Here is a 22,166-nt window from a genome sequence, read left to right on the forward strand (position 1 = left end):
ACGTGGAACTTGAAAACATTTAAAATTTCAAAATGAATCTTCACTCATATCCGAGGAAAGACCCACTTCCGTCCCATATATTTGATCTCTTTGCGTGTTCGGTCCCAAATGTTTTGTTTACTACTAAATATTTCAAAAATTTATCTGAGTTTTTCCGTCAATTTAATTGTTAAAATTAACAAGACTCGTTTAAGTCCCAAATGTTTGGCCTCTTCCTCGGTTCGGTCCCAAGTGTTTCTACATCCCGGTTTACACGATTACGAATTTTGATCGAGTCGGAGACCTTAGGTGAAACTCGGTTCTGAAAACATTCTCGACATAAACTCATTTAAATACCACCTCACAGAAACAAGAACTTGACTAGATAATAGTATAAATCTCCAAACATAGCTCACCCATGTCATATGGGTAAGTAAACACAACCACCGTCTGAAATCGAAAAATGATAGTAATTTCGAAAGTTGTGTAGATGATAGCTTAATGTATTCGATAGGTGTCATTTGACTGCACTACCTTCAGATGTCTAGAACAAGTATCCCAGATAGAGCTACCTTCTAATGTCTCGATAGGTGTAAGATAGTTTATTGAATAAGCGGGATACCTTTCTCCATCTTGCAAAGTGCCTCTCTAGAAGTAATACAGAATATCGAGTAAGCGGGATGGATAGATAGCTTTCTCCATCTGGCAAAGTGACTTTCGACATGCACTTGAATTTAGTAATAAGGCATGTAGCGCATTGGCCGCCTGAACCTTGGAAACTTGCTGCAGCAATGTTATAACATAAGATACTCATCTTGAATCCATTATTAGTGATTACATAAGCAAATTAGACGGTACAACTCACCCATAACCATAAGGAGAATGGAAACTAGGAGGCATATATGGCCTCCTGAATCCATACGCTAGTGCAGGATTGAATCGCCTTCCACGATATTGTTTCATGCCAGGAACATTGGTTCTTTTTGCCATTACCTTTAAACATAAAATATGAAGTACACAGAAGAGTTATAATACAGCCAAAACACAAATATGATTACTAAAAGCACCTCGGGAAGATTAGGTGCATCATCTGTAAAATAAATGGTTTTCAAGGAAAATTTTAGGACCTTCAATTGGCGACCATGTAGTTCAGATTCATTCAGCTGGAGAGCCTCTTGAACAGCTTCTTGTTCGAGAAACTCCACGTATGCAAAGCCCTTGGGCTGGCCAAATTTATCAGTCAAAATAGTAACACGATTAACAGTTCCACATGCTTGGAAATGCTGCTGAACTTCCTCAGGAGTGCATGCATAATCGACCTAAGATATCAGATTCATTAAGTGGCAAGCCAGTGAAAATTTTCAGAAAATGTGATTTTCTCCACAAAAAGTCTGCTCCTATGCAAGAAAGGAAAAGCAAAGAGCAGAAGAGAAGAAACATTAAGAGTCGTACAGTTAATACAAACAACAGGCAGTATAATCAACATTAAGAGTCGTACAGTTAATACAAACAACAGGCAGTATAATCAAATCCGGAAAACTGTAACAGGAAACCCAAAATTATCCATGCAAACACAAGTTCAAAACAAAACTAGTCATTAACAGATAAATGTCTGCTTTGAACAAAAAACTACAAATTTTCGTGTCGATTCTAGTTACAAAAATTAAAAAAAAAAGCTCATCAAATAAGCAAGTGAATAATTTACAGCTCTTATAATACTAAAGGCATTTATTACTGTAAAGATTTAAAAAAGAATTTGCCAAAAGTCATACATGGTCACGTGTCCAGGATTCAAAATACAATAGTAATCATATTCAACAGAAAAAAAGAAATCAAGCAAGTAAAACACATTTGCTGTGAAGTAGTACCCATGGGTAATTTTTCCAATTCTCTAGGTATCTAGACCATGCCTCATGTAATGAAGCACACAAACCATTTTTCCATCTTCATCTCCGAAATACTTCCAATGAATTCTTGTTCAGGACTAGTAGTAGTTGAGAGTTATAAAGCCTGGCGCAGGTGACCCCGAGTGAATTCATTACATACCATCTCTTTCATCAATCATGTGGAGAAACCCCAATCTACTCAATCAGCAAATACTAACTTCGAATCGCACGTCAAATTCAACCACACTGATTGAATAATTTTCACTTGTATTTTTTTTGTAAACATCTCAGTTTTGTTAGTTCACCTTTGAGTCAAACCACAAGTAATCTTCATGGTATGATTGTAAACCAATTTAATCTATTGGTAATATAGTGGGAGGAGCCATAGAGTTCACCTTTGACTTTCCCCTGATCAAATGGTTCACGCGCATGTAACCCGAGATACAATACTGAAACTCATTCTACATGCATTGTGCTAAAAGTAAATGTGATGTTAGGTAGTGTCAAGGTTCAAATTATTCTTAATTTCCTTCAAGGAATTAAAAGCTTCAGGAAATAACAGTAATGCAATACTCTGCATACTGGTGTAATCCTCAAGTGAGACGGACTGATTCATTTTCTTTTAACTTTTTAGAGACAGTATTCAAGAAACAAAAAACAATTTTAAATTAGCTCTTGGGCATCGATACTAGTAAAATGGGGACAAAAAAGAAAAATGCCACATCAGAGTAACGCCTCACCACGTCAGGTTCTATATCCAATCAAATCTCAGACATCTTGTCCACCAGCACCCTCAGTAATTGAACTTGGTCAAAAATTGAGTATGCCAATCACCAGCCTTCACTCTTCAAATGCACATGCATTTGTCTTCTTCCGAATATCATGACTCCAGGGGAATATTACACATATAGAAATGAAAAACTAGTCACCTAAGAATAACATGACCCCAGGGGGGTATGCCGCACAGCGTAATTGAAAACCTTGTCACCTAAGAATAATACGAAACCCAAGAGATACATTTAACATCTCAATTGCATTTTTTTTTCTCTTCGTTCTCTTCTTTTTCTTTTCATTTCTTTTCATTTCTTTCTTAGTTTTTTTTCTTGAGACATTTTTACTGTTTCTTTTCCACTTTTTTCCTTTTTTGGGAACATTACTTCAGATACATTTTTTCCCTCCCCCTTCTCTGGATACACATCATTTTACAAGTATGTGAGTACAAGGACTATCTAGATTTTAGGCAAGCCTAATCGAAGATACAAGAAGTCCTTTTCGCCGTCAGTATACAAAGTTAGCTCCAATGCTACACAGAGACACATGATCTGGCAACAACTGAAGAAGCATGAAAATCAAAGGAAAAAACCATAAGATCTCCAATCAAAGAATCGCAATAAAATAAATCCAAGTTCAGAAGTCATTCATATTACGTTCATAACATAACACAGATAATCGATCTTGAAACATGTTGAGCATTAAAATTTCACAAACAATGATAGAACATTTATGAATCAGAGTTGTAGTCTACATCATGAGCAGACGCTTGTTAACATCGTACCTTCAACCCCATGGCAGCTACAGATAAAGGTGTTCAAAAGAAATGACAGATTATCTAAAAGTCCTCGTTTACTGTTCTGTTTCTATTTACAAACAACGAAGAAAGATCTACAACTGTATGCTAAATATAGGGGCACTTCACTTCAACAAAATGAAGAACATGTGGCATACAAAATAACGAAAAACGGAGACTCACCCTGTTACGGGCATAAATATTTTGAGCCTACACTATCATTTCAATTGTAAAGAATATTTTAGAAGCCATGACTTGGGCAAGTGGAAAGGTTTTTGGGAGAAAAAATGGAAATAATACAAGGCGGGGTTGGAGGGAAAAACATTCAGCATATTTTTGCTTCTGTTGAGTGCTAGCAGGAGATTGAGAATTTCCTTGTGAAAGGCGAGTAGGGGGTAGTATCTTTCTCATTTTCTCTGTTTTAGTTCATGATTGTAATTGGGGAATTATAATTGTAATTGGAGAGTTGTCATTTTCAGTTCTAGTTTTCAATATTCAATGTTCGACATGCTAAGTTCATGTTTTCTTCGCACAATTATTTGTGAACGAATCAATTGGTCCGACCTGCCGGACCGGATCGAAGGGCGAGATAACGACAACAGAATCAGATGCCGAATAAGAGGCACTTAAAAAGCTGGTACTTCTCTTTGACGAGCAAGAACTTGTGTCGCAGCAGAGGTTTAAAACAACAGAAGCAAAGGTGGGAGAAATGGTGGCTGACAATATGAAATTTAAAGAGGAATCAGGACAATGATGCAGCAATTCATGTGTGTGGTAAGGGGCGGCCTAGCTGAGGATGGGAAGGAGGAAGAGAAAGATCGAAGGACTGAAAATCGATCAATTAGACAAAATGGAATTCAAACCACAAGTGCTACTGGAAGGATTCCTCAACGGCAATACTAAGATTTCTGCCTGGAGTTTCAGAGAGGAATCACATATCGTTAACCCTGAGAAAGCTCGCCACAATGCTGAAGAAGAAACCGAAGACGCGGTTGCTGGAGATCTCAAAATACAGACCGGGTATGAGGATCGCGAGACCCTAGATACAGAAAATTCTTTGAGCCCGACTGTGGAGGATCCTGATAAATTGCTGAAGGGGAGAGAAAGAACAAGAGGCATTGTGGTGCTGAATTGAAGCTAGCTCTGAGGAGTGTGGAACTCCCAAGTTTTGGTCAAATTGATGCCATTTGTTGCAGCTACGTGTGCCAACTCTGGGCTTCGGGTGATACCATTTTGCCAAACACACCCGATCAAAACCAAATTCCTCCGAGATCTTACACAAATATCATGAATCTACAAGACACAAAAGTGTGGTCTTTTGCCTATTAACAATTATTATTGGGGATAATTCCCTTTTTAGCCCCTCGTTTCATATCGTATAACCGATTTAGTCCTCCATTTTCCAATTTTCCTGAGTTTATCCTCCATTTATCGTTTGTTTTCCGGATTTAGTCCTCCCGTTAATTTGAGTGTTAAATGGGCGGAATTTCAGGGAATAATTCCCTATTTGATTCTTCGTACTTTCACGATTTTGTCCCTCGTTTTTCATTTGTCCCAACTTAGTCCTTCACTTTATGTATTTTTCCCAATTTAGTCTTAGTTTTTTAACTAAATGAAACGTACACGCGTAGGTTTTTTTAAAAAATCTATGAATGTAATTGTGAAAAATTGAAAAACAGAAAAATTGAGTCAGTATATATAAAAAATTGAGGGGCGAGAACTACCATCAAAAGCAGAAGAATAAAGTTTGGGTGACTGTGGGATGGCCTGGGGGGTGTTAAGTTCTCATTCGCTTGATTTATGATTCATCAAGAAAGATGTATTTCGATTTTATGACAAAGATGAGTGCTTTTGACTAATTCAAACAGTTACTATGAGTTAAGTGCTTATTTTTCTGTTTTTCTTTTTCCGTATAGTTATCAAGAAACTAAAATGAGAAAATTATGTAAAATGAAGGACTAAATCCAGACACTTGAAAAAAATGAGGGACTAAATCAGGAAAATGCGAGAAAATGAAGGACTAAAAAGGGAATAATCATTGAGTCGTATGCTTACTTTCCGTCATTTTTAACTGTGAAGTTAACCGAATGACTAAATAGGGAAAAATTACAAAAATGGACTAAGTTGGGACAATTGAAAAATGAGGGAATAAATCGGAAAAATGAAATAAAACGAGAGACTAAAAAGGATTTATCCTTAAAATATTTCTGACAAGCTCATCAAACTACACTGATTATCCACTTCTCATGCCAACAAAAACAGTGTAATTGGCATTTGGAGATGTGAAGCCTTCACTATGCACTCTAGAATCCCTATAATTCAACTCCTCAATCAACCATGCAACTCAAAACATCTACCACAACAATAAGCAAAAATGGCAATAAATAATTATCTTGCCTCGAGAAACTAAATGTTGACAGCACATATGCGATACTTGGTTGAAAAATGAGAGGACGACAAAGAATGTTGCAAAATTATAAAAGAAAGATTGGTTCTCAGAACAAAAGATTGGACAAGGTTGCCGCCAAACCAAAGATAAAATAGCAGGAAAAATGGTCTCAATAAAACAATGAATGCAAAATTAGTAAAAATTCAGTAAAAAATTATCACAATAAAAATTAGAGGAAATATAGATCCAAGAAGATAAATGCATCACTCACAAATAAAATTTTAGACATTTGGTAGTCGGTACTCACATTGCCAACAAACACAGACCGTGAATCCACCTCCTCCTTGCTCGCCTGGTTAGCATCACTCGCAGGGTCTGCAAGACCATGCAATAGTTGTGATAGATGTTATAAAACCGTTCTGTAAAAATTCACAAATAGTTCAAACAGCTTGTTTAACTACTGAATAATTACATATATTTATTATTGATAAAAAGCCAATTCACTACTGGTCGAGGGCCCTGTAGATAACAACTTGAACAAAGTCATAACTAATACCACAAAGATCATTTACAAAAATATTTAGGTAAAAAGACTTTTTGAAACTAGGTAATCCCTTACTTGGTTAATGGACCAAATTTTTATTGTCACTAAGCCATAATCCAAAACAGATCATTATTAAAGGGTAAAGCTATGTAATATGTTCTCTAGAAAACCATAACTTCACACAGAACTTTGGTATCAACTTCCAGTCACAACTTCACCAACTAAATAGGATGGGCATCTCAAGACAACAGTATAACCAAAAATAACCAGATTGAATAGACCGGGATACCAGAGGTGCACAATTAGACCGCTGAACAGAACCAACTGATTGAGCCTACCAAAACCACACAGCTTTTAGCTTGAAAAGTTCTTTATGGCTTGATCTCGACTCTCAAGTTTGGATTCTGATTTTTTAAACAGCCCGTGCATATTTATATACCTAAATGTATATAATAATTTTTTCAAACAAATAATAAGATAATATTAAAATTACATTTAACTTTCTAGCTTATATAAATTTAATTCAGTAAATAATATGGATGGCTAATTTTTTAAAACTAATGTCCAATTAAATCAAATAATTCAACACCAATTAACCCCTACTGCAATTTAGATTCATAGCTTATTCCCAAATTTTGACCTCAAAACATTTCTAATCTTAAAGATAACTGATTTTTGCTTGAAACTATTATTCGAGATAATTTTTATTTATCAAGCTATCGGGGACCTAGATATGCCACTAAAATTATATGTTTGTCCATTCAGATAATATGCATTTCAAGCGAGCCTTTAACGATATTAAGTAAGACAATGACAAATCCTTAAATATCTTCCTCTATAAGACATAAAAATTATATCTTATTCAACAAGCTTTATTCCACAATATAGGAATTCTAAATTAGTCATTCCTTCAACACATTATTTAAAAAACTAGTAAGAAACTTTTTACCATTAAAATGGTCAATTAGTGGACATCACTAATGGAAAATATCAATATTAATATAGCAAAAATTACACGAATTAACAAAACTTGATCACATGTGAGAAAATTTTGAAAATTTTTCAAACAATTTATATCAAACATCAATAATAAATAATCACAAATTTCATTTACACTTGAAGAATGATAAATTGTAAAAGAGAAAGATCACCAGAAAATACTTCCCAATCCATACAACCTTAGTAGACTGCAAAGTCGGATTTAAATATTAGTTGGACCGAATTTCGGCTTTTGTAAAAGACCACAAGTATTGGGTCAGCAAAAAATATTTACGAGTCACCAACCCCCAGATATACTGATATGCACAATTTTAAAGGTGCACACACCTACATAAGATTCTTTTGTAAGTTCAAATGATCCACACGAGAGTATCAAATTATTAATTACCATCAAATCACTGTGATTAATCACAAAGCTTCTTTTTAAACCCAAAACCTAGCTAATAAACCAGTTTCAAGTCCAAGAACTAATCAAAACATTAAACCCACAAACAATAACAAAACTGATAATCAGAAAAAAGAAAGAAGAAAGAAAGAAAGAAAAATGAGACACCTTGAACAGTACCCATCTCCTTTTCAACTTTAGCCTGCATTTCACGAAGCGCCGCAGCTTCCTCTTCCATCTCCTTCAACCGCTTCTTCATCTCGTCCAATTCCTAAACACCGCAGATCCAATCAGACACACATACAATCACATATCCACTGGATACAACAGCCGTGTACAATATACGTAACCTTGGCGGCGGCGTCACCGTCGGCAGCGGTCATGTCAACGTCGGCATCAGCGTCTTCGTCTGGGATTTCCCCACCGTAAACTTCGTGTTCCTCTTCGTCCATATGAATCCCCCCACTCGATCTCTCGCGAGAAGATTCGATCGGCTGTTGTATGTATATTGGTGTAAATGATAAATGTTTGGCCGGGCCAATTCCACACAAAAATGAACTTGATAAACTTCTTATGGGGCCCTTTGGAAAACCAGCCCAACTTGAGAAAATTATATTTTTATAAAGCTAAATATATTTTTTAAATGATAGAACTTTTTTTATTATTATATCAAAAGTTAGTTACTGATCAATAACATGAGAGTAGGTAACTCAGACGATCTCACAAATTTTTATCTGTGAGACGGGTCAATCCTACCGATATTCACAATAAAAAGTAATACTTTTAGCATAAAAAATAGTGTTTTTTCATGATTGACCCAAATAAGAGATTCGTCTCACAAAATACGACCCGTGAGACCGTCTCACACAAGTTTTTGTCATAATATAGATAATACGCATGTGTCTATGGATCTTTGAAGGTGGGTTTTGTTTAATTTGAATGACCTATAAAAAATTTCCCGAAAAATGTATTTTATCGACTCGAGTATCAGTATGTTACATTTTTGGAGAAAGTACTTGAAAATAACACCAATGACTAATGTTATCATCGTATGCAATTCTCCTGATTTGATAGCGTTTTCCCAACTGGGTCGGTGATTCTTCGGTACCAATGTATGGAAGATGAGGTCAAACAGTTGAGAAATTAAGGCATCGACGGAGAGTAGTTCGAATGTGGGAGAATTAGGGCAACCACATTTTTAACTCCGGCCTCCATTAACTGTGGATATCTCATTTAACATCGAGGACTGAACTGGGAAACATTTAAGAACTTTAGAAACTGTATTGGGTACGAGGACAAAATGAGAGACTGGATTGAGAATTAACCCAAATTATAAAGACGTTTTAGCGCATTATCTTGATTTGTTTTCAAAGATTTTGAATTTATCCCGTTAAAGGCAAAAATCTTATATAACATCAAGAATTATCACAATCAATGATTTTTGGATATAACTCGTGAAATTCCGGACGGTCAAGTGGCCTTAGGCTTGGCCCGTAGAGTTCTTGAATACCCACTCTGATGGTCTCAAAATCTATAGTTGGAGGATATCTCAAAGGATGTTAAGGATAGGGTGCCCCCTAGTGTTTCCTCATGTGTTTATGGTAGATCGATCCCCCACGGCTTATTCCATCCTGCTGTGAACTTGGGTTAGTCACCATATAAGTTTGGATCACAAGCTGCTTTCCACTACCACAACCCATTTTGAGTTTTCGGCTACACATCCTCTTCCCTTCAGTGTGATGGACTGCTTATCCTCCCCATTGGGTTGAATTGGTGGCCCCGCCAAGCGGCATTTTTGTCTACTTAGAATTCTCTAATCCTTGTCCTTAACCCCACTGTTTTATTACTTTCAAACTCATTGGGTTTACTTTCTTCTGATGATTTGTGCCGCACTTTGAACTCTTTCATGAAGTCGTTCATAGTTGTGAAAAACATTGGTCATCTCTTTAATACTTGTATCTAGTGACAATAGGCCTTCTCCTCTAGTTAATCTATATACTTAGATTTTTAAAGTACCTCTATGCAGGTGATGCTATTCTAGTCGTTTGTGCTCCAGTGAGAACCTGCTAAAACTTTTTGAGTCTAGTGTCTTGTATTTCCGTCTTTTACGGTATGTTTTTTGAACTTTTGCACAATTTCCACTACGGATCCTCTGCAGCTGGGGAATCCCTTCATTTTTCTGTGTTTGAATGATTTGGAGGCATTCATGGTCTTTGTTTGCCCTGAATTTTTTTACTTAACGGCTCAAAAAGGAACTTAAGCTGGAATATCGTCGACATAACAAAAAATGATATCAGAAGGATCTTGAGTTCAAGACCTAAAAACCCCGTCCCCAACGTGAACAAAAAAAATAAAGAAAGAAGAAGAATTTAAAACAAAAACATACAATATGCTGGAAATTTTCCAACGATATACGAACAAGATGAGCCTGAAGTACTTGAATGTAAATTACATGAACAGTAAAGTTCAAGAATGAAATTAGGCACCGTACGGATCTGTTATGCGAACATAAAAACAGAAAATATCCCAAAATCGATGCTCAGAAACAAAAGAGCACAGTAGATGGAAAAACCATTTGAGCTGAATAGTCAAAATTACATTAATATGAAACGGCACCGGACAATCACACAGCCCAGATTATGGTTGCATCCGGGACACGTGCTTAAGCAGCAGCGGATGGCTTAGAGGCAGCAGAAAGTCGAGATCGCTTTTTAGCCAAGCTTTCACTGCGTCTTTCCCTTTGTTCCTTCAACCGTGTAGCAAGAAGCTTCTGGTACTCTGCGGCCTCAGATTTGGCCTTGGCAATTCTCTTCTTCTTGTCGGAAATTCTAGCTCTCTTCCTCTGCAGAGTCAAGGGAGTCACCAACCTCTGAATCTTAGGAGCTTTGCTTACTTTCTTACCTGCAATAGCATCCAATCATAGGTTAAACGGTGAAAAAATAAAATTTAAATTATTTGGAAAAGCTATCAGCAGTCATCATTGTATCCAAGAAATGGACACGGTAACTCACCAGCCTTGGTAGTGAATGTTCTGCGGTAGGTGTTGACATACTTCCTCACATCGTCTTCTTTAGAAAGGTTGAAGAGCTTGCGGATCTTTGAAGCCCTCTTTGGACCTCTCATCCTCGGCTTCTCCACATCGGTCAGCCCAGGTAACTCATTGTCACCCTTTTTAACAATTACTAAGTTCAAAACCGAGAGATCAGGGCTAACAATGCATCCACGAACAGACTTCCTCCTGCGCTCGCCATTTCTCCTACCATATCCACGGAAGCATGGGGTACCTGTTTAAACAAACATGCAGGTCTCAAAAATAAGATAAAAATGGAAACTAAACGCGAAGTGCAATCCAAATAATTCTACATACCTCTGTGCAGTAAGAGCCTGACACGACCTGGTGTCAATACACCTTGCTTCATTGGGAAACCCTGCTTGTCACAACCTCCCATGATTTTGAATACATAGCCCTTGAACTCCTGTAAAATTATTAGTGGTATCATCATTAAAAATTTAAATAAGTCACACCACATAAAAAGTGCTAAATCATGGATGGAACTGAGCAAGCTGACTTTCACTTCGCATAAAAGAAAAACTGCATACCTCACCCAGGGCATCACCAACGACCTCCTGAGAGATCCTCTTGTCCCAAAAAACCCGACTGCAATTATGAAAATAAAGAAACTATGATTTTCTCAAAGTAATAACAATAATCATCACAAAAAGGCTGAGTTTATTATCCCATTAGTGAGCTTATATTCTGAGGTTAAATAGAGATGAAGACTTTAAGATGGAAAATGACTAAAATTCACGCAATTCTCTAAAATTTGAGTTCCAGATGTGGATTTTCAGTCTAACACTGACCCACGGGAGAACATATACATGTAACACGATGTAGACCGATTTGCCATTTATCCCTACTAATGTACTTCGTATCATTTAACAATCTTCAAAGATGGGCATAATATCGAATATCCCTAAATTCCTGTCCAGTGCAGATCAAACCAAGGCAGCTCAGTAAGCAACAAAAAATGATATATACCTAGCTTTCCCTGCTTAAAACATAAAGTACAATCACGTTCCGACATATCAGCCCATGTTGTTTGGAAAGCGCCTAATGCAAATATTTTAAAAACCAATTAAGGTAATCGTGTTTATGAAGCCCAGACCAAATGATTGTAGCATACCCGAAAACTTTAAATTGAATTTGATAGAGATAAAGGCCACGTCCCAGGTAAGCGCAATAAATTTATCGAGGATAAGTAATAAATGAAGAACTTTAACATACAGTTTCAGGTCATCGTCAATCTCGAGCTTCTTCTGGCATCCGGTGGTCGGATTCGCTATATTGAACTAACAAAATCGAACAGAAAATTAACAAATGGTAACAAAAATCATTCGAAGGTAAAATAAACATAACAGAGAGAGATAGAAACCTTCATTCTGCGACGAAAGTCGAAGAGGCCACAGAGATCGGAATGAAATCCCAGAGAAAGCTTCCTCTCTGCAGCAAATTAGGGCTTTTGTATTAATATAGCGCGCAGTTTATGGATTGGGCTTCATTTAGATGGCACGAAACATATGGGCTTTTAAAATTTTATAAACCCAACCAAATTAATTATTATTATTAGTAGATGTACTAGAAATTTAATATATATATCTATATAAAAGCAGAGTTTTTGTCAAAAATAGTAATTTTTCGTCAAAATGTTATTTCTAAAAAATGAAAGATATATCGTGAATATTGAAATGTGTAAGTGCAATAAATGATAATTTCATTTATTATTTGCATTGATTATATCAATTCATTTAGTTCAAATTTGAATTTAATTCATTTTTATATTAATTCAATATAATTTATGTATTATATGTCTTTTATTATTTTTTATTTAAAATGAAACTAAACTCTATTAAAAACATAAACTACATTAAAACTTTTGCATTGATTATATCAATCAATTTAATTTGTGATATGATTTGAAAAAATTATTTCTCATTAGTTTTATTAAATTTGATTTAAAAATATTTATTTATCATATGTTAAAAAATAATAATATATATAGTTTCTCAAAAATTAAAGAACTAAATATGTATTTAGGTTGGTGGTCGACATTAATATTTTAAACACGATAAGAACCATGTCATTGCCTTAGGCTAACACAATTAATCGACATATATTTATATTTAAGAATTTTTTCCAAAATTAGGGAAAAAATAGTTTCTTATTTTTATTTTTATAATTATATTTTTTTACAATTTAAATATCTATTATTTTTTTATAATAATTAATTTTTAATAATATCATCTCGTGCATCGTCCGGGTTAAATACTAGTTAGTATTAAATAACGGAAAAAACTAAAAAAAAATGAATAAATTTATTTAAAAAAATTATAAATTATTTTAGGAGCTTATAAGCTGTAATATTTTATTATAAAAACATCGTTTAAAAATGTTTAGATAAACTTATTTTAAATAATTTAAAGATATTGATGTATTTGTTACTATTTGAAAAAAACTAATATTATCTTTAATATATTCAATCAATCATTGATTTAGAAAAATAACTGAGAACAATGATAATTGAATATATTCTACAATAATATGTGTTATAATAATCATTACAAATATATAATTATTATCTAAATGTTATAATATTATGCGAGATGTGAGATTTCAATTGTTAAATTTATTCAAATGAGATATTTTCAAATAAATTAAGGTACTCTAATTTTTCAAATATCTTATAAACTGTCAAATAACTTATTTTAAATATTTTTAAAATACTTAACAAAGAAATTTTAAGAACTTATAAGCTCTCAAACATCTTATAACCTGAACCGAACATTTCCTAAAAGGAGCTGAAGTTTTAGTTTCAGTATTAATCTTAAATAATTTAATAATTTTTGGAAAAATCAATTATATTTTTTATCACTTTATCTAGTGCTTCACCATACATATTTTATATTTATTTTTTTTTTTTAAAAAAAAGGAAAATGGAATGATACCATTTTATTAAATTTTATTACTAATTCAATTTGGGCCACCAGGAGATGTAGGCCAGTCCAACATAGGCCCATGATCCTAACCCACAGCCCAGGATAAAAGTAATAAATATATATAAATAATAGTGAAATCTTTAAAATTTGGCTGCCTTTCCCCTGGAAGTTAATCTGAAAAGAAATTCTCTCACTACACCAGAAATTCAATTCAAAGCCCTAGGTCTCAATGGCGTCCACTCGAGAGGAGAACGTGTACATGGCGAAGCTGGCGGAGCAGGCCGAGCGCTACGAGGAGATGGTTGATTTCATGGAGAAGGTCGTCGTCTCCGTTGACTCCGGCGAGGAGCTCTCCGTCGAGGAGCGCAACCTCCTCTCCGTAGCCTACAAGAACGTCATTGGTGCTCGCCGCGCCTCCTGGCGTATCATCTCCTCTATCGAGCAGAAGGAGGAGAACCGCGGGAACGAGGGCCACGTCTCGGCCATCAAATCCTACAGATCTAAGATCGAGTCCGAGCTGTCCAACATTTGTGACGGTATTCTCAAGCTGCTTGATACCAAGCTGATCGGATCCGCGGCCTCCGGTGATTCCAAGGTGTTTTACTTGAAGATGAAGGGTGATTATTATCGCTATTTGGCTGAATTCAAGACTGGAGCCGAGCGCAAGGAAGCCGCTGAGAACACCCTTTCAGCATACAAGTCGGCTCAGGTTAGGGTTTCTTTATTTATTTATTTTTCCTCGACTTACTGTACGACGAAAATTACTTCATGGATCAGGGAGATTCAAGATATACTATCTTCCTTATATGGTGATTCGAATATAATATCTACTCCAATCTTTTGACCTCTTTAACGTGGCTCTGACAATTTATTTTACATATTTCTTTGATTATGCTTGTGACACCTTGGGAGAATTTTAGTGCAGATGTGGCTGTGAAAACTTTTTGTGATTAGTTTTACTTGAATGTAGACCTTATAGAGTTATGCTGAAGTTGGGGATTGATTTTAACCTCGTCAAACACATCCTATGTGTTCTTGACCTTTTACGGATCCTGCTCTGTTTCCAATTGCAACAATAACTGGGTTCACAGATTCCGTACTTTGAATTGAAATTATTGAATAATGAGTGTGCATCCATGCTTGCAGGACATTGCTAATGCTGAATTGGCCCCTACTCATCCTATCCGGCTTGGACTGGCTCTCAACTTCTCTGTGTTTTACTACGAGATTTTGAATTCTCCTGATCGTGCATGTAATCTTGCTAAACAGGTGTGCCAAAAAAATCAACCAAGTGATTTTCAAATCCTTGTTTTATTTCTAGTTCAACTGTTTATCAGTCAAGGAACACTATTGTTCTAAAAAGCGTTGCCTAGGACCTCTTCATTGCTCAGTAACCCACCTACCCGATTATGTGGTCCTAGGCGACGCCTAGGCGCTTGACCGCTTCGATTTTTATAAAGACGATGTCTCTGGTTGCTGTTAACAAAATCGACTGTCTAGGCTGTGGCGGTGGCTCAAAATCCGCCTAAGCAACTGCCTAATTTAATATATAGAATTTTTTAGTTTATTAAAAAAGATTCTTCGACTTATTTTTCAATCAATTTATATTGGATAACGAGGAGGAATATATCATTGATTTTGAGTTTGAATGCAATAAAGAGGAATTATTGGAGAAATGTGAAGATGAACAAGAAGAATTAAAGATTTAAACAAAAAAGAAAAACTGCCTAGGCGGCCGCCTCGATTGGCTATGGGTGGTTGTCTGCCTATCTCCCAACGCTTTTTAGAACATTGAGGATTACACTTGGTCAATTTTTTAAAAAAACTACCCTCTCAAGTGTATTTAGTACTTGGGAGGGTTATATGTATTTAGTACTTGGGAGGCTATTTTTCGAAAATTTCGTTTGATCAAAGTTATTTTCTTAAAATTTTACCTTTATTATATAATGATAGATATAATATATCTCTAGGTGCTACATCTTAACATCTTCTTTGCTTTGGTGCAATGATGGGAGGACATTGTTTTGATATGATTGAAAATTCAAGCTCCCTTTTTAGCTTTTTATGACCAAAATTAATTTTTACTTGTTTGAGTTTATGAATATGGGTCATGGATACAATGTTTACTTGTGTACTCTTTAAGGCATTTGATGAAGCGATTGCCGAGTTGGACACCCTTGGAGAGGAATCATACAAGGATAGCACTCTGATTATGCAACTTCTCCGTGACAACCTCACTTTGTGGACTTCAGACATGCAGGTAGATTGTTTTCCTCATTCCTTGCAGAGTACTTCCTCCAGATTGTTTGGGTATCATGTAAATGGGGACTGATGACTTATTTCTCTCTTGTAGGATGACAATTCTGAGGAGATTAAGGAATCTGCAAAGCCTGATAATGAGTAGTAAATTATGGTCGTTTACAATTTGGGTGTATTGTTATGCTTTCCGTAGTAGTTTTCTTTAATTAATCAAAAAAATTGCTACTCGTGGCAAAAGTTTTTAGTCTTGATTGTCAAATTTGGTGACCTCTGGTTTTAGATGTCTTCACCTCATTGTCTTGTGATTTCTCAGATCTTTGTTTCTTCTTCTAAAACTAATTTCTCCGTCAAAATGTCGGTTATATTGTGTTTATATATCCTTGATAAACTACCTGCTTTATGAAGCTCCCAGTTTACGGTTTGGAACGCCTTTGATTATCATTGTCCTAATTCTCACTTGAAGTTTTTGATAAAGGGGGACAGTATGCCAATGTGGTAGCTGTTGGGAATCCATAAATTTTGGCTGAACTGGGTACACCCCCGCACTTGGATTTTTTTTTTAAAATACTTTGGAAAGTTGAAACATTATTAGTATAATAAAAATCAGGTAATGAAATATTTCTCTTTATTTTTTTATAAATCATTTTGTTTTTTTTAGAACAAAAAATTCCACCCATCATGAAGTGTGAACAACCATTTTTTTAAAAAAATTACTGTGAAAGTTTAATTTATAGCCTTTGTTGGACTAAAATTTTGATACCTAAACCTTCTTGATTTATTATATATACTCTTTGTTCTTTTTTAAAATTGAATATTTGAACATTAATTTGGAAAAAATAAAATAAAAAAAGTTTTGATTAACGTAAGGCACAAAACTAATGCAGATTTTGCTCGTTTCCTGATACGTAGTTGTTGATCGTTGTTTGCCCAAATAGTTTGGTTACTTCGACATTGGAGTATGAACAAAGAAATTATTGCGATATGTGCAAACAAAACTAGTTCATAATTTTTCACGGCTTAAAATATGTTCATCTCTTGTGTGAAAAAGCAAAATACCATATGAGAGAATGGGCATAAATCCCTTGATATGATGTAGACGATTCTAGAAAAAAATCATCGTTCTTTGATCATGTACCTATCATCTATATAAGTGAAGTTTTTCTGACACGTATTAGTTGCAACAGTGTTACGTCGAAAAAAAAAAACTAAAATTATAAAAAAACATAATAAAATTAAAATTTGACAATAAATATTACCAAAATCGTAATGAGATAAATATTTAAGACAAAAAATATTGTTTTATCTTTATCACAATTATTATTGAGTTACTTGACTTGATATATATTGGATTTGAAACTCATTTGGTTTTTATTAACCAAAACAAATCATATAATTTAAAATTCATTATCAAAACACGAATTTAGACAACTTAGGGTGAGCGTAGTTAAAGTAAATTGATCTCATATGCATCACACACAATTTCACGTGTTTTAATGTTCTTACGTTTTGATGGAACACTTCAAACATAAACGAATATGGTGTTTATTTAATAAGAGTGTTGACAGAAAGAATTTTTAAAATCCATATTCAATCGTTCGTTTTCTGGATGTCATCTCTAATACTTTCGTTACTGTGTGATGTCATGGGTGCAAAGCCATCTTATTTATCACTTTCTCATATGTAGTTTGGTGATATCTATGTAATAATAGTGATATATAAAAGTCGAGAACTTTATTGGTACGACTTTTCAACAACAATTAGTTTTTACGAAAATATTTTATCAATTTAGATAAATAATATTTTTGATATAATTTACTGATAACTACAATATTTAATCCATTTAAAAAATTCACAAATTATCTTTACAAATTACATATTTATATTACCATTATCCAAATAATAATTAAAAATTATAACAAAATTTTATAATTCAACTCGATCTATATCATGATTCAAATTTGTAATAGTCATTATTTTATATATACATCATGTATACATCATTCACTAGTATATAATAAAGATTACGTGGGGTGTATTCAATTCAAAGTTTTGACGACTTTTAATGACTTTTTTAAATGATAAGATTTTTATTGATTTGATAGATTTTTATTGATTTTTATTGATCTCACATATTTATGTGGATTTATGTAGACTTTTTTGCAAGATTTTTATAGACTTTTGTGGATTTTTTTTATAGAATTTTATAAATTTTGTACTTAATTATAACATATTATTTTTTTATTAATTTCTTTGAACCAATAATTAATTGACATATATAACATATTCAATTTGAAATTATTTTCAATATTTATACTAATAAATAAATTTACTTATTTAAAATTTAAATCATTTAATCTTTACATATTTATATATGTGTGTTTGTATGCATGTTTGTAAATTTTTTAAAATACATCAATTGATTAACATGTAATCTCGTTTTTAAATCGATAATATACATATGAAAAGAATATTATTTATTATTACATATTAATTGAAAATGCTAAAATAAATTTAAAATCATTTCTTCTTTGTTGATATCTCTAACTGATTTGGAGGAGAAAGACCAGAGATTATACAACCTTTTCTTCATGAAAATCATTGAAAACTATTATTTTCTTCCGCATTTGCACACAAAAGCAACATATGGGAACAGGACAGAAACTTCATTTTTAAGTTATTCACTCAAATTATACTGAAATGCCCAAAACTTCATTCAACAATTGAATCTTAGACACGGTTAACAACTACAGATGTATGACTTTTAACAATGAAAAACCAAGAACACCTCAAGGACTAACTAACAACCAACAATCTTGAACCAAGGATGGTTCACTATATAGAAGTATACTCGTTTCTTGATAAAATATGTAAGAGCTACGTATACAAGAATATCGTCCAAAAAAAGCTTAACTATTTGAATTTAAGAATGTGTGGAAATGCTTTACTTACTCAATGCCTGGCTCCTTCCTGCTAAAACTTTTTCTAATCATCAAGAGATCTCCCATTCGACGAAACATTGTTTTTCTTCTTCTATTGGAGCTTCTATCAGTATCCGACTCATCGTGTGTACCATCTGAATGATCAAAATCCTCGCTATACGGTGTTCCTCCATCTTCAGTAAAAGCAGAAGAGTGCCTTCTTTGGTGGGACGAGACTGATTTTGGCGTGTGAATCTCAGATTTCGGGGTTTCAGCATTGACATCAAATATTGAGCCTTTCAATGCCTCGGCCTTCTCAGGGTCATCATCTAAAACACTATCATTCAACTCATCTGGTTCGGTCATAAATTTTAAATCTTCAAGATTAAAACCAAAAGTCTTTTTCATATTTTTGCTCTCACGTTCTTGATCAGTGGAATCTGGTGAGCTATGTATTATTTCATTATGTTCCTTAAAATCTTCGACTTTCAGTTCTGTTGATGTCACGGAAAGCAATCTCTTGAACTCCTTCGCATTCTCCTTAGCTGCAGCTTCATTGATTCTGAGTCGTTTATTCTCCTGACTAAGGAAATGCAACGCTTCCTCCTTTTCCGAAAGACAATCCTTCAATTGAGAATTTTCATCCCGAGCAATTCCAGCAGCTGCTTTTGCAGCATTAGATTCATTTATAGCCTGTTTAAGAATGTCCCTCAACTTGTATGTTTCTTCCCTCGCGGCCCTTGTCATATTCTCGGCTGCGTTTAAGGATTCAGAGATTTTACTACTTGCGTGTTGTGCAATAGCTTTTTCTTCTTCGGCTCGTTTTATACAACTTACGAATCCAATTTCTTTAGCATTCCAAGCCAAAAGCATTTCCTCAGCTTCCAATCTAAGCCTATCTCCAGTGTTTCTGTGCAAATCTGCCTCTTGTTTCGCTTCATCTAACAGCTTTTGGTGCTTTTCATCTGTACTTCGTATCATGGACTTCAACTGTTCGGCTTCTCCTTTAACATGATCGAGCTCAAGTTGTACAATGCTAAGTTTCTCCTTTGCTTGGTTGGCTTCTGTCGCAACTTCTTTAAGTGCCAGAGCTAAATCTTCCATGGCCTTTCTGGTCTTTTCCTCACCCTCAATAGCCAATTTTAGTTCAGTTTTTAGCGACTCAATTTCTACCATTAAACTCTTATTCTTCAGAAACGCTTTCTTTTCACCCTCCTTTGATTCTTGAAACTCAGACTCGACACCTCTAACATCTCCTTCGCTCGAATCACAAGTACCTTTACCATCACTTAGCTTCGAAATTTTATCCACTGACTCAATCCTATCTCGTAGAAACATGATTTCTCCCTTTGCTTCCTCGAGTTCAATCTTGGTTGCCTCAAGTTGCTTCGTCTGTTTGGCCAACGAATCAACCATCATTGATCCAGTATGTTTCTCCCTCCCCAATTCATCTTCTAGTTCTATAACCCTTCTCTTATTTTCCGAAACCAAAAGCATCATATCCCTTTCCTTTTCTTTCAGCCTATTCAAAGACTCGGTATTTTCAGCAAAAGCAACCTCATATTGTTGCGCTCTTTCAAGTTCCAGTTCAAGATATTCAATCTTTTTATCTTTGATAAGCAACTCATCTCGTGAACAAGATACAGCGTCCTTCAAATTCTCGAGCTCCATTTTCAGTTCCCTTACCTTTTTAGGAGACAAAGCGTCGTTCGCCCTCATATCAGCCTCCCGAGCTTCTTTTCTAGCCCCTTCAAGTTCATTGAAAATTCGATCATTTTCTACTTCACTAACACTTAACTTTTCTTTAGTTCTTTTCAACTCCTCCTCTAGCTCTCCCATCTGCTGTTGCATTGACATGATTCGATTGATCGAATTCTACATATATTAAATCACAACAAAATCACCCACAAAATCCCATTTCGGTGTTAAACAAATGACATCATCAAAACTATATATATATATATATATATAAAAAATCAGATATTAAATACCTGGGCTAAATTTGAATTCTTGGAAGGCTTCTTATCTAAAGATTTAAGGGCGTTTGAATCAATCTGTGAACCCAAAACACCTCCCCTACACAGCTTTGATGCAGAAAGGGTTCTTGAAAATACAGATGAATAGTTGTTCTTTTGGCCAAAATCGATCGACCCTGATCTACAAACCCCAAGGAAAACACCAAAAAAATCCAACGAAAAATTTAAATATCTCACATAAAAACTCGATGATACTAAAAACATTCAAGAAAATTGACCCAAAAAAAACCCATCAAGATTATGAGCATGTAGCTCAGAAAAAATCCGATAAAGTCTCTGTAACACTCAGAATATACCATTAAAAAATCTGTGGTACAACAAAGGCTGCTCAAATACCTTGATTTGGAACGTAACATCTTGGTATTATGCGTTGTTTCTCGATTCCTCGGCTGTGGATTTGCTTTACTATCTTAGGAAAATCAGAAAAATAATCTGAAAATTTTCTTTTTTAAAAAAAAAACACCAATTTTTATTCTGTGCGCTCGAAGACAAAGTCCAAAGTTGGCGGGTATTTGATGGCAATCTGCCGTAACGGCAAAAGTAAAAGCTTGTGATGTTTCCATTTGGGAAATGTTTCATTTAAGGGAAATGAAAAATCATTTTTTCTTTCTTCTTTTTTTCAAATGTTACTTGTAATTATTTCCCAACATAATTATTTTATTACATTACAGCATAATGTAACACAATACAATTTCAAAAACATATGACATATTGCAAAATTTAATGGCTTGGTAAGTTCGTGACGGCGTGTCGAAAATATTTTACTTTCCTAACATAATTATATACCATATTTTTCGATTTATCTCCTCAAACATTATCCGGATACAATGGGAAGTAAATATGTTTTGATATTATTCCAAGCTACCTTGTTATGTAAAATGCACAATTTCTAAATATGTTTTAAGGCATGTGTTATTCATTTATCATGAACCAAAGAGAGAAAATATCATCCGAGATTTTTTGTTTGATAACACGAAAGTTACAACAGTCGTTATTTTTCGATATATATCAAGTAAACTCATAAACTAATGTAAAATCATGCGAAGCATGCTTATTACCTTGATAGAAGAGATGTGTTTATTTTTTATTCAATAAAAAATATTATTAAAATTAATATTGAATTATAAAAATTTATGTAACATGCTTGAAGAGCACAACAATCTCAATATTTTAATATTAGTGTACCCTTTACATGAAACGATTAAAATAA

At 34.4% G+C, this 22,166-nt stretch overlaps 4 protein-coding genes across 4 annotated transcripts; 1 reads left to right on the forward strand and 3 right to left on the reverse strand.

The window, feature by feature from the left end:
* Positions 1-345: 345 nt before the first annotated feature.
* LOC142530341 (polyadenylate-binding protein 2-like) lies at positions 346-8,301 on the reverse strand. Its single transcript, XM_075636178.1, has 6 exons — positions 8,100-8,301; positions 7,918-8,020; positions 6,129-6,196; positions 1,107-1,298; positions 845-972; positions 346-762 (listed from the first exon to the last, which is right to left on the reverse strand). Exons 1-6 carry the CDS (start codon positions 8,199-8,201, stop codon positions 714-716), a joined length of 642 nt encoding a protein of 213 aa, XP_075492293.1. The 5' UTR covers positions 8,202-8,301; the 3' UTR covers positions 346-713.
* A 1,877-nt stretch (positions 8,302-10,178) lies between these two features.
* On the reverse strand, positions 10,179-12,322 carry LOC142530423 (small ribosomal subunit protein eS6-like). Its single transcript, XM_075636278.1, has 6 exons — positions 12,183-12,322; positions 12,035-12,099; positions 11,350-11,407; positions 11,117-11,225; positions 10,761-11,033; positions 10,179-10,650 (listed from the first exon to the last, which is right to left on the reverse strand). The coding sequence occupies exons 1-6, from the start codon at positions 12,186-12,188 to the stop codon at positions 10,412-10,414; spliced, it is 750 nt and encodes a 249-aa protein (XP_075492393.1). The 5' UTR covers positions 12,189-12,322; the 3' UTR covers positions 10,179-10,411.
* Positions 12,323-13,893: 1,571 nt separating this feature from the next.
* LOC142530544 (14-3-3-like protein 16R) lies at positions 13,894-16,423 on the forward strand. Its single transcript, XM_075636396.1, has 4 exons — positions 13,894-14,452; positions 14,890-15,012; positions 15,887-16,003; positions 16,097-16,423. The coding sequence occupies exons 1-4, from the start codon at positions 13,973-13,975 to the stop codon at positions 16,145-16,147; spliced, it is 771 nt and encodes a 256-aa protein (XP_075492511.1). The 5' UTR covers positions 13,894-13,972; the 3' UTR covers positions 16,148-16,423.
* Positions 16,424-18,691: 2,268 nt separating this feature from the next.
* LOC142530474 (uncharacterized) lies at positions 18,692-21,479 on the reverse strand. Its single transcript, XM_075636333.1, has 3 exons — positions 21,293-21,479; positions 20,912-21,077; positions 18,692-20,795 (listed from the first exon to the last, which is right to left on the reverse strand). Exons 1-3 carry the CDS (start codon positions 21,310-21,312, stop codon positions 18,948-18,950), a joined length of 2,034 nt encoding a protein of 677 aa, XP_075492448.1. The 5' UTR covers positions 21,313-21,479; the 3' UTR covers positions 18,692-18,947.
* Between the last annotated feature and the right edge of the window lie 687 nt (positions 21,480-22,166).

The sequence above is a fragment of the Primulina tabacum genome, chromosome 1, assembly GCF_025594145.1.
Source record: "Primulina tabacum isolate GXHZ01 chromosome 1, ASM2559414v2, whole genome shotgun sequence".
Classification (NCBI taxonomy): Eukaryota; Viridiplantae; Streptophyta; class Magnoliopsida; order Lamiales; family Gesneriaceae; genus Primulina; species Primulina tabacum.

Bases quoted from the DNA above. Each gene is read 5' to 3' on its own strand.
- LOC142530341 (XM_075636178.1), bottom strand. From the start codon at position 8,201: ATGGACGAAGAGGAACACGAAGTTTACGGTGGGGAAATCCCAGACGAA. The intron at 1,299-6,128 runs GTGAGTACCGAC...CTGATATCTTAG, and splicing joins GGTCTGTGTTTGTTGGCAAT to GTCGATTATGCATGCACTCC. The intron at 763-844 runs GTGAGTTGTACC...ACATTGCTGCAG, and splicing joins CATTCTCCTTATGGTTATGG to CAAGTTTCCAAGGTTCAGGC.
- LOC142530423 (XM_075636278.1), bottom strand. The intron at 11,408-12,034 runs GTATGTTAAAGT...TCATAATTGCAG, and splicing joins ATTGACGATGACCTGAAACT to TCGGGTTTTTTGGGACAAGA. The intron at 11,226-11,349 runs GTATGCAGTTTT...ATAATTTTACAG, and splicing joins TTGGTGATGCCCTGGGTGAG to GAGTTCAAGGGCTATGTATT.
- LOC142530544 (XM_075636396.1), top strand. From the start codon at position 13,973: ATGGCGTCCACTCGAGAGGAGAACGTGTACATGGCGAAGCTGGCGGAG. The intron at 15,013-15,886 runs GTGTGCCAAAAA...GTACTCTTTAAG, and splicing joins CATGTAATCTTGCTAAACAG to GCATTTGATGAAGCGATTGC. The intron at 16,004-16,096 runs GTAGATTGTTTT...TCTCTCTTGTAG, and splicing joins TGTGGACTTCAGACATGCAG to GATGACAATTCTGAGGAGAT.
- LOC142530474 (XM_075636333.1), bottom strand. From the start codon at position 21,312: ATGTTACGTTCCAAATCAAG. The intron at 21,078-21,292 runs GTATTTGAGCAG...TGGGGTTTGTAG, and splicing joins ATGTTACGTTCCAAATCAAG to ATCAGGGTCGATCGATTTTG. The intron at 20,796-20,911 runs GTATTTAATATC...TAATATATGTAG, and splicing joins AGAATTCAAATTTAGCCCAG to AATTCGATCAATCGAATCAT.